This window comes from Apodemus sylvaticus, chromosome 20 (genome assembly GCF_947179515.1).
Source record: "Apodemus sylvaticus chromosome 20, mApoSyl1.1, whole genome shotgun sequence".
NCBI lineage: Eukaryota > Metazoa > Chordata > Mammalia > Rodentia > Muridae > Apodemus > Apodemus sylvaticus.
In genome coordinates, this window is record NC_067491.1 from 49525318 (window position 1) to 49537542 (window position 12225).

The 12225-nt window shown below is 42.4% G+C and overlaps 1 protein-coding gene across 3 annotated transcripts in view; it reads left to right on the forward strand.

The window, feature by feature from the left end:
- Positions 1-5718: 5718 nt before the first annotated feature.
- The window catches only part of Washc4 (WASH complex subunit 4), a 53649-nt gene continuing 47142 nt past the window's right edge, over positions 5719-12225 (forward strand). For all 3 annotated transcript variants that reach the window (XM_052164769.1, XM_052164771.1, XM_052164772.1), the window contains exons 1-5: positions 5719-5858; positions 8611-8750; positions 11268-11321; positions 11447-11512; positions 12126-12171. In XM_052164769.1, coding sequence (XP_052020729.1) covers positions 5798-5858; positions 8611-8750; positions 11268-11321; positions 11447-11512; positions 12126-12171 — 367 coding nt within the window. In that variant the 5' untranslated portion in view covers positions 5719-5797. The remainder of the gene's footprint in view (positions 5859-8610; positions 8751-11267; positions 11322-11446; positions 11513-12125; positions 12172-12225) is intronic.

Below are 12225 nucleotides of genomic sequence, written 5' to 3' on the forward strand. Positions count from 1 at the left end.
TTTTGCATTTGCTGTTTTACTCACAAGGCACAGATGAATACTTTACTTTTATTTCATTTTATTTGATGAATGTGTATGTGCGCACGTGTCTGTCCATTCATACACCAAGAGGCCAAAGAAGGCTAGCAGGTGTCCTGAATTATTGGTCTCCATCTTATGCTCCTGAGACAGGTTCTCTCACTGAACCTGGAGCTAGACTGGTGGCTGCCTTTACCTGCTGGGCCATCTTACGTTGAGACTGCCACTAGCTCCAGGGTTACCGGTGCAGAGATTTGTTTATACGGGCGTCGGGGATTGGAACTCAGGTTCTCAGACCTGCTCAGTGAATTCTCTTAGCCAGTGCACCATCTTCCCAGTCCAGTCAAGTCTGTTCTCTTGCAGCTGGTAAGATGGTACATGCTTGTGATCCCAGCACTCCAAGAGGCAGAGGCAGGGGCATGGCTGGCTTCAGCTTGGTGCTGGGGTGAGCGTATGGAGGTCAGAGGGCAAGAGTCAGAGTTCTCCTTCCAGTGTGAGGGGCCGAGGCATTGAAGTGTCAGGCTCAGCGGACACTTTTGCTCACTGAGCCGTCTTGATGGGCCAGTTACGGACTTTCTGAAGTACAGAAAGTTTTTACTCTCACAATAACTTTAGGGATTTTAGAATAAAATTCTATGTATCAGACTGTCCCTATTCATAGGCTTGTTTTGACTGATTAGCTTTTGACCGCTTTGCCTATTTGCCTATTTTTTTTTAAATGATGCTGAATATTACATTTTATTGTTCATGAGGATTATGCAATCCTTATGAATCTCATTGCTATTAACTGCTTTTTAACTTGTACTTGCACATGTATATACACATATATATGCAGTTATTACTGCTTAAAATTGCTTAACAGATAATGTTGAGGGTTGAAGAAATGGTTCAAGTAGTTAAGAGCACTGGCTGCTTAGTTAGGGTTTCATTGCTGTGAAGAGACACCATGGCCAAGGCAACTCTTATAAGGGACAACATTGAATTGGGACTAACTTACACAGGGTGGGGAGGTGGGGGTGGGGGGTGGGGGGAGGGGAGCGAGAGAGAATGAGACTGAAGCTCTATATAGTCAGATCACTCAATGTTAATAGAACATGGTGTTTCCTCTCTGTAAATAATAAGGCTGTGTACTTGCTTTTCAAAAGATTCTATTTTTTAAATTCATGTCTGTGTGTGTAGGTACCTGCCAGAAGAGGGCCTTTCATCCCCTGAACCAGACTTAGGGCTTTTGTGAGCTGCTGACATCTGTGCTGGTAGAGCAGCCAGCATCCTTCACCTCAGGGTCATCTCTCGAGCCCGTGGGCCCCGTGTTCCTGTGCTTTGCCGTGATATGTTCTCACGAAGCTCCTGAAGGGGCTTGGGCTCGCAAAGGAGCTGAGGTGGTAGGTAGTTTAAAAGAAGCAGGGCCAGGTGGGGGGGGGGGGTGCTGAGATCTTGTGGTGAGACGGGATTTCTGCGATTGGAATTTTTGGAGACAGCAGGATATTATAAAGAAGGGCACTTGTGTGCTGGGCCTTCCCTGCATAAGAAGGTTCCCTTTCTGTTTGTTTGCCATGTTGGGACATAGCTAGAGAGTCCTCATAGGATGTCAGGGCCATACTCTCTGGATCTCCCAGACACTAGAACTGTGAGCCCAAAGAAGCTGCAGAGCCAAGGATTCTGTTTACAGCAGAACAAAATAAACTTAGGCACACTGTAAGATCCAAAGCCATCCATTTTGCCTGTTATTGATCTCCTTGCATATGTACATTCTAATTTGGGACAAAAAACAGTTTGTCGTCAGTGACCCAAAATGCTCCTAACCCCAGATTTCCCTCTTCATTTTTATTAGCAGAGTGTATAGACCAGACATTTCTGTTGGATCTTGTTTTCTTTGCGGCAATGGCTCTCCTGTGGCCCACAGTGACTGGAGACGGTGCACTTGCGAGGATCTATGCGAGGATCTACTGACAGATTGCCAGCAGTATGGAGTGTGACAGGGGCTTCAGCTGCTGTGTGAGCTCCTCTGCATGCACAGGAGTCTGTGCCTCCCATGAACGCTGAGACAGGCCATTCCTGGGACATGCCCAGAGAGCTAAATATATTTCTCAAGAGATATATTACAAAGAAACCTGATACCTTATTCTTTTAAAGCTAAAAGAAAGACAGTGTATACTCTTTCAATAAAGGATTTTTTTTTTTTGATCATTCCCAGCAGCCTCCGGGGCAGTTCCAGGAAAAGATGTCTCTGAGCATGTTTTAAGCCAATCTCTACTACAAGGGTTCCACTGAAGCTGGGGGATTGGGAGGGTACACAGACAGGGGAGACAGTGAGAGACAGCAGCCAACAGGCCACAGGTCACCCTAAGTAGGTGATGGAAAGTTCTGAATATTTTTCTTTCATTTACTGTTACATTTATAAAATAATGAAATGGATAAAGGCAGAAAATCAAGCCATCAACACAATCCAAGTGTAACAACTCAATATTGCCAATCCACTTTAAAACCAAGATGAAACATTTTGCAAAGAATATCGTTCTGGGGACTAGGCAGGCAGGGGACAGTCATAGCAAACCCCAGGTATGTTCAAAGAGGTTGAGACAGGAGGCAGGCTTTAGGCGATAGGTAAGAAGGACAGTTACATCAGTTTTATGAAACAATTCTCCTTGACCACTGTGATTGTGACAAGGGTCCCATCAGCTCATGACTGGACAGTCACCCATCAGGTTCTTTAGAAATTCTTTCCCCAGATGTTTGCATAGCCCTCTGTGCAAACCTTGGAATCTGGCAAGAACATTTTGAGATGATTATTGTTAGTCAATCATGGATGCCTGGCTACAGAACCCTTTCTTTGGCTTCATTAGTTTTGCGGGTTTTTCGTAGGGTTAACATAAGACCCCACTTTATTTTTTAACATTTTCCCTTATCTACGTACAACTGAATGTATGCCGGTGGAAGCCGATCGGAGGGCGACCTTTCGGATTCAGTTCCAGGGATTGAACTCAGGTCTCCAGGCTCGGCGGTGGCAAGCATCTTTACCTGCTAGGCCATCCTACCCTTGTGAGACTCCATTTTGATCCTGACAACTTTACAACTTGAAAGTCATTTAAAAATAAGATTAAGCTTTGACTGATTTAGAACAAGAAGATGAAAAACAGAAGACATTGCTGTGGAACCCAGCCGGCTTAAGTGGGTCATATCCCTGTTTACTAAGCTGTGGATCTCATAAAGGGTGGGAAGCAGGTTTGGGATGAAGTACCCAGAATTCAGTTGTGGATTCAATGATGTTTATTAGAGGCCCATGTAACATTCTGTGGAAATGTCCAGGTGACAGAGCATAGAATTATAGAGTTACATTTAAAGACCATATCAAACGTTGGTGATAAAGAAATGTTTTCTTAGACTCTTGGCTTTCTCTCAAATATATTTTTGCCGAGGCTTTTCTTTTAAAAAAAAAAATCCTGTTCTGAATTGTCTACTTTCCCCCAGATGTTTGTTTCTGTTTGGATTTTGTTAGAAAAAAAGCATTTTCTAATTTCTTTACAATGCCAGGCATGGTGGTCCCTGCCTGTAACCCCAGCACGTAGTAAGTGGAGGCAAGAAGATCAGGAGTTCGAGGCCAGCCTAAGCTAGATAGCGAGTTTAAGACTAGTTTGGGCCACCACAAAAAAACAAAACAAAACCTCTCCTGTTATATATAGCTTATGCAATGAGTACAAAATACATGCTATTAATAAAGTATTACTTTCTCTTATTTAGAATTCTAAATGTAAGCATCTAAGTCATAAAATTATTACAAAAGTAATTTCGAAATAATCTTAAATTTTAATAATTTTTTTAAAAAATTAATAATTAAAAAAAAACCCATTCTGCTGTAATAACTAATTGCTAACTTGAAAGTCTGGGACGAAGTCACTGTGAGATACTTGGCTGCTAATGACCAAGTGAGTCAGTGGTGCAGTCACGTCATAGCTGTTCCCTCTGCCTCATAAATCCACTTCTTGTGATAACAGCCATTGGATTCCTTGGAGTTGCTCCACTCCTGGGCTAAGGGATTCTTAGAGAGTTGCTTCTTCCTTTGTTCCGGCGTCCGTGGAGCACGTGACTTACGCTAAGCCAATGGGTCCACTCCTTCCTATATTTGGGTTTCTGAGGTTGGCTGGGAAGTGCTCAAGTAAAGAAAGGCTAATCACTGCTGGCAAGACTTGATGCTGGGACTTTTGTTCGAGTTATCAGTTCAGTGTGCTCTTTTTCTCTCGTGGGCTGGATTTAGTCTTGTGATAATGTGAGCCTGACGCTGCCAACAGCTACCATATGGAACCTAAAGAAGGCTGCCAACACAGTGCTTGCTACAGAAACTGAAAATTCCAACAGGCCATCCTGAAGCCAGAGGCACATGAAGACCACTTGTGTTTGTCAGCTGTCACTGTAACTAACACTTTTGTTAGGAAAAAAAAAACGCATTTTCTAATTTCTCTACAATGCTAGGCATGGTGACACATGCCTGTAACCCGCGCTCTTAGTAAAGCACTTTACAAAGTAAAGATGTTCATTTGTGGCTCAGACCTGTAGAGGTTTCCCTCTGTAGCCTTGTCACAGTCCCAGGAGCAGCTCAGCTATGATAATGAGATCTTGTCTCAAAATAAAACTAAGTCCAAACTTCAGTATCTCAGAACACGCTCTTAAAGAGAACATTCTGTATTGATTTTTGGTACTTTATAATGCAAATAACTTAACTTGGCTTGAAAAAGACTCGGTTAATAGACACAAGAAAAAATTTAAGAGCTACTTTGTATTTATGAGCACCTACTCTTTTCCAAGTAATCAGTCTTGTTTAATGAGATTTGAATTTTTCCTATGCATTTGCAAATACATGAGCATATACATATGTTTACATCGATTGTAGATGTAACAGCAAATATGCATTGTCCTAAGATCGCCTCCTCTCCGTTGTTTTGGTTTGGTTTTTTTGTTGTTTTAAATGCCATCTGAGACCTATTTTATTTTGTAGCTTTCGAGGAGTTCAGAATATGGATATCTTAAATTTTATATTCTTACTTTTTGATATTTAGACTGCTTCGTAGCAGTACTTACTAAAAGCCGTTTATAAACGATTATATAAAAGCTGATATAAAGCTGTTTGTGTAAACGTTAGGATAAATGTAGAACTCAGGGTAACACAGTTCCCACCCTACCTTCTTAAAAGCAAGGAAAGGAAGAACAGTGATCTATGTAAAGCAAGGCCAGTAGTGAGACTGCTTGGTGGCGTCCTTAATACTCTTTACACACACAGGTCTTTTCTCAACAAGTAACCTGCACAGGAAGTGCAGGGGGAATCAAGGAATCGCGAGGGTAAAGACAGAAAGGGAGCTGGTGAGACAGGCATCTTGGTCCAAGGGTTCGCAGCGTCCAGGTGAAGGACCGTCTTTGCGTTGGGCCCCACCCGGTTATTTCCGTTCTTTCCAGGTTAGAGTGAGGGAGTAATCGCCTACGGCATAGAAAAAAAAAAGGCCTGGAGAAACAGAATGTGCCCTGAGAACAGTCGCGAATGGCAGCGAGGCCGGGGAAAGGATGCAGGATGCCAGCAGCAGCCGTCACTATGGCGGCCGAGCCGGGCGCAGGCGGACGACTCGCTTTCCCAGCGGCTCCCGCGGTCCGCAGGGCCGAGCGTCCACTGGCTCAGGCGCGCGGGGGCGGGGCCGAAGCCGGAAGTCACGTGCCGCGACAGCGACTGGGGTGAGGCCCGTGTCGCGGCGGCGGTGGCTGCTCGGCGCTGTGTCTGTGGAGAGGTGCCGCGGCGATGGCCGTGGACACTCTGTCGCCCGACTGGGACTTCGACCGCGTGGACGACGGCTCTCAGAGTAAGCCCCGGCGACGGGCGAGGCGGGCCGGGCGGCGCTGCTGACGGCAGACGGCGCGGTGCTGCACCGCGCTGCGCAGCCGCCCTCTCGGGACCCTCCCGTGGGGTGGGACCGGCGCGCGCGGCGCTGCGTGACCGTGGGGTCGCGTCTGGCCCCGCACTCGCACCCGGCGTCCCTCCCGGTGGCGGTGACGGGCGCTCCTTGGGGCGCGCCGCGAGAGGCCAGCCTCCCGGGTCGCCCATCCCGTCCCAGGGTTTGCGCCAGATGCTCAGCCTTCAGTTCTAGAAGAGGCCGGGTTCCCGTTTCGGCTTCCTGTTTTTCTTTGCTTCTCAAGCTAACTTTTGAAGTTTGGGCTCACGTTCTGCGAGCCACGGAAGAGAGCGGAAAAAACAGCTCTTCCTCAGCCTTTAAAAAAGAAAAAAAAAATCAATCAACACAGGAATATCTTCTCGGCTCCTTATTGATTTTTATATAGGTGAAAAGGGTCTTTAAATCTATTTTATCTTTTCATTTTTAATCAGAGCAGCTTCGCAGTTGCTTCATGAAGTCCGATTGATTTTATGTTTAAAATCACTCCCAAACCCCCAAAAGCCTCATAGCTTGTTTCAGCAAAATGTTCAAGCCAAACTAATTAGAGAGACTCTGGAGGTTAATTTTGTTTCTTTTTCTTTTTTCTTTTTTCTTTTTTCTTTCTTTTTTTTTCCCTGTGTGGTAGAAGAGAAATTGGGGCTAGTTGTTTGAGAAATTTTTTTAAATGCATACCTTTCCCAAAAGTAGGAATGCCTTTAAAAATACATTACAACTGCATTATGAATTATTTTAGAGGTACTATAACATGTACAGATTTCTACGTAATCGGGTTTTATTTGCCTTTATATCTAGTTGAGCTATGGGCAAGGAGCTGGGCAGTTCTTAGGAAACATTTCTTAAGGTATGGGTCTTACTCAGCATAAAGAAAAAAATCTAGATGGAAGGATAATCCCCCCCTTTTGTATTTTTGGTTTTAAAGTGAACTGCATCTAGTCAGGTGCTCACCCCACATCCCCTTTGTTCATTGAGGTCCCTAGTTAAGTATCTGACCAAAATTGGAATGGAAGTGTACTGGGTTCCAGCTTTAAGTAGAATGAGTGGTCAGACATAATAAGAGTGGGCATTTTTTTTTAGACGGGACTGGGGAAAGGAGTGGAAAGAGGACATGGGTGAGGACACAGTCTAAAAGCCATGTATGCGTGAAAATGTCACGGTGAAACTCATAACGTTGTATACTAACTTTACAAAGTAGTACGAAAACTATACCAGGAAATGCAGTTTGTTGGGAGGGGACTGTGGCATGCAGGGAGGGACATTGGCTCTTAGTCTATTTCTTGTACTTTAGCTTTTATGAGTTCACAGCGATTTGTCATCTTACTGGCCAGGAATGTAGTTAGTGTTTCTGTTGCTTTTCTCCTGTCCTTTACCTAGGTGATCTCTTAGCATGTTTTTCTAGTACAGTCTTTAAGAACACATTTGCTGGTCAAAAGATGCTTTGGTCATTTCCCATGTAATAGAGTAAGACATTAACACGGGGTTGTTAGCAGTAGGTAAGAGATCTCTCTGTGCCTGGTTTTCATTAATTTTGGGGCTGTGAATAGTATCTAGACTAATTGTTTTCCAAAATTATCTAGCTGAGCGCAATAATGGGACTGGCATCTTAGTGAGCTGAATCTATTGATGCCTTGATTCACAGCACAGTTCAAAATAAAGCACAGATGCCTAGACTACATTTCATATGTGTGTCAGAGCATACTTTATTTCATAACAACTCCACACTTCAGATTTGAAGGAAAAAGCATTTTTTTTAGAAGACAAAGACTGAGTAAAGCTATACACATCAGTAAAAGAAATGAATTGGAATTGAATTTTTGGAATAAGTAATAATTCTTAGATATAAGATGAAATATTTTTTTAATGTCAGTGAACAGGCATATGAAAAATCCAGTTTTTTCCAGGGGCTCTAAACTTAAAGTTATTTATTAATATATAAATTCGGTAAATCCCAGCTCTCTTTTTTTTAAAATATTATTTATTTTGCATGCGTGCACAGTGTCTATAGAGGCCTGAAGGTGGTTTTGGATCCCCTGAATCTAGAGTTAACTACCACATGGTGCTGGGAACCGAACCCCTGTCCTCTGGAAGAGCAGCCAGTGCTCTTAGTGGATAAGCCCTCTCCCCAGCCCCGCTCAGCCAGTATGTTTTATCTGTTTTTTTAATATCTTGATTACAATAGCTAAATAGTTGAACAAGTAAGGCATTTGGTAAGTATGGCATTACTGAAATGATAATATGACCTAGTAGGTTGAAAACCTCCCTGTAAAAAGATTTGGTTGTATTCGCAACATCTTACTGTGTGTAGAATTAACCAACCTTTTAAAGTTTGCTCTGTTATAACACAGTTTGTACCTGTTCCCATAGTTGATTGCCTTTGCAACAGAGTTGTGTGTGACTCAAATGATCGTGTAGAGTCTGGACCCAGAGTTGTCTGTGGCGTGGTTAGAAGCCCCAAACCCTAAGGGAAGGGGCTGCAGCTGTTCAGGTAACTGCACATATTTGGAGAAAATTCAAAGCTGAATGACTGTTTAACTTTGGAACTTCATTTCCCAGAAGTGAGGCAGTCCACAGTAATAATTAACAGTGTTTTACTGCAGTTTCTGAGACGACTTGAGACAATTGCCATTCTTTACTTGTAATTGTAATATTCTGTTTTAAAATCTAGAAATTCATGCTGAAGTCCAGCTTAAGAACTATGGGAAATTCCTTGAGGAGTATACATCTCAGCTGAGAAGAATTGAGAACGCCCTAGATGATTTGATTGGCGATGTTTGGGATTTCAATCTTGATCCTATAGCATTAAAGGTCTGAATTTATTTCATTAAAAAAAGAGTGTGTGTGTGTGTATGTGTGTGTATAAGGGCATACTACCATTTGTGTTAAAAGTATACAATGTTTTTATTTAAAATCTAAGAGTAAATGCAATTGGTAACTCTCCCACCCTGTTAAGCTACAGTTTTAAAAATTTGTTTTCTGAAAGAATGACAAAAACTCAAAATGTAGCTACACAAACTACAGTCATTTGACCAATCCATTGTTTCTTATCTTCAAGAAAATGCAAATGGCTAGTTGGAACACATCAGCTTTGTTTCTCTTCATTGTGGGTATCTTACACATAGTCAAATATACAGATTTTTAAGGATGTCTCATTGACTTTTACTGTATTACAGGTAGCACAGGAGTGCTCAGTATATGTTATCTATCACCTCTGGCGACAGACCAGTGCCTCAAAGGGTCTCACATACATTAAAAAGCATTCCCACTTCAGGCAGTGGTGGTGCACACCTTTTTTAATCCCAGCACTTGGGAGGCAGTCGCAGGCAGATCTCTTGAGTTCGAGGCCAGCCTGGTCTACAGAATGAGTTTCAGGACAGCCAGGGCTACACAGAGAAACACTGTTTTGAGAAAAAAGGCATTCCCACATTAAGAGCCCCAAGTTTACTCAAGGCATTCAAAGGTACTTTTGGTGAATGAAAGAAATGTTCTATATCTTCATTTGAATGAGGTACTTTACCTTTTCTGTCTTCCTTTACTTTTTTTTTTTTTCTGACATGTAACTCGTAGACATTATAATTTACTTTTGTGTGTGCGTTTTGGGACATGGTTCCCCTTGATAGCCCTGGCTGGCCAGGGGCTCACTATAGCCCAGCGGCCTCAAGTTCACAAAGTCCTTCAGCTTCTTCAATGCTAGAGGTCCAAGTGTGAGTCACAGTGCTTGGCTTTAGTTCACTCGTATGCATTGGACAACTTGGTGGTTTTTTAAAAAGTATATTCACAGAATTCATTGTCCATTGCGACCATCCGTTTTTGAACATTATCACCTAAAAAGGAAATCCTGTACCTAAGTCAAGCCCCTGGCCTCCTCACCCTGCCACAAGGCCACCCATCAGTTACTGTATCTCTGTGGATTTGTCTCCGCTCCATGTTCTGTATAAGTGAGATCGTGTGGTAAGTGAGCATTCTTACCTGGTGTTTGGCTTAACCATGTTTTCAGAGCTCATCTGTGGTGTAGCCAGTGTTAATACATGCATATTTTTTAAACTGATGAGTGGTGTTCCATCATGTGGAACCCTCTTGCCAAATGGTTATCCATTCACTGGAGAATAGACATTTACGTTTTCTACCTTTGGCTGTTGGAAATTATGCTGCTTATGTGTCTTAAGTTTTTATGTAGACATGCTATCATGTTGTATACACACACACACTCTGAAGTAGAATTATTGAATCCTCTGATAACTGTGTAACTTTCTAAGGATTTTATTTTACACATACTTTGGCTTGATGTGTGTGGAGAGAGAGTGCAACTTGTTGGAGTTGGTTCTTTTTTTTCCATGTGGGTTCTGGACATTGAACTCAAATCATTTGGCTTGGTGGCAAGTGCCTTTTTTCCTGGAACCGTCTTGCTGGCCCCTCTCATCTCCCAGCCTATTTCCTGATGTGGCTGCTCTGTTTCACATCCCTAACAGTAACATAGGAGTTTGAGTTTCTCTACATTATCACCAGCATTTAAGAGCAGAGCCATCCTCATGAATGTTACAGGTTGAAATTTCCTCAGCTTTTCTCCTCTACGGATAGAAGCTTCCGAAGCTCTCTCTCATCCTCATGTACGCCCTTTCCCTCCCTGCTTACTCTGGGATCTGTCTTTAGATCCTTTATTGGGCAATTATTTTGTGTTAGTGTTCTGCAAGAGTCATAGACGCAGATAAGATCTTTATAGAAATTACAAAGTGAATGAGAGAAGTTATTAATTTTTATATATATATATATATCTTATTGCTAATATGTAACTAAAAGGAAGGTCTGTTTTTCATGTAATAGAAAATTAATTTTAGGTGTGATAATCAGGAAAGCTTTATGAGCAAGATCGAATGAATCTGATTTAGATGATAAAAGGCCCACACTGTCTTGTTTCTAAGCATTGGGTTTATTCTTTTCTTCAGTGTTCTGCTTTGTACTAACTTCAGCTTGGCTCTTTTGGTTAGAGTAGTTTATTAAATGTATGTTTACATACCAATCCCAGAATGATGGAGCTCACTGTTAGTGTGTTCTTCGTGTCCCACTGTCAGGCACCTTGTGTCCTAGAGCATGGCTAGGCCCGTCCTACAGTAGTGTGTTGTGCTGGAGGTGTTTCTTCCTGAAGTGTGTTGCACTCTCCTTACTTTTTTTGAGATTATCTTAAACATAGTAGTTTATGTGATGGTAATGCTGAATATAGAGTCTAACATAAGTTAAATGTAATTCATTTAATCCTGTGTGGTTAGAATTTCAGTTTGTTTTTTCTCCAAGTTAAGAGCCACTCTCTCTCTCTCTTTGTTTCTGTAGCTTCTGCCATATGAGCAGGCTTCCCTTTTGGAACTCATAAAGACGGAAAACAAGGTATGTGTCCCTAAACCTAAAGTGCAATCAGAAAACAAGGTATGTGACCCTAAACCTAAAGTGCAGTCAGAAAATGCTCTCTCTGGTTACAGTGTACTCTTTTCTGTTTTCACTTACGGAACCAGGTCCTAAATAAAGTCATCACTGTTTATGCGGCCCTTTGTTGCGAGATCAAGAAATTAAAATATGAGGTAATTGTTTACATTCTTTAAGATCATTTAAACGTAAGTGTAGGCTTAAATTCGTGTAGAGTGCAATGAATACTGACCACTGAATGAGCTACTGCTTGAAATGCTAGTAATGCTAGCAATCCTAACAGGAAGGGCTCTTCTGTACTGGGACCCCAGCATTGGTAATGCTGAGGTGGCGGGGCAGGTGAGGAGAGGTGGAGAAATGGGGCCTCAGCAGGTGAGAGCCACTGGTAGCCTGCACCCCTTCAGAGGGGCAGTGATCCCTGCTGCGTGGAACGTTCTCTCTGGGTTTGGAACCACTGAACTTCGGTGGCCATTAATGGACTTTGTTTTTCCTGTCCTTTTCATATTCTGTGACTGCTAACTGAACTAGAGGGAAGACCTGGGTAATGAGGTGTCAGGTGACCAAGTGCCAGCCGACATAGAGGCTGAGCTCTCAGTCGCAGTGCTTGTCTTTCTTACTTTACAAAGAAAGATGAATTTATTGGAAAGCTGTTGTTTCTGAATTTTGAAGAAATTTATCTGTAAATCATGTAGTTCATGTTTTTAGAGACTTAAGAGCATAAGAATTTGAAAGCAACCTTTTAAATTATTTTAATTTCATTTGAAACAGGCTGAAACTAAGTTTTACAATGGTCTTCTGTTTTATGGTGAAGGAGGTAAGTCAAAATTTTAGACTTGCATTTGTCGCTCCCTTTTAAGAAACTTCAGTG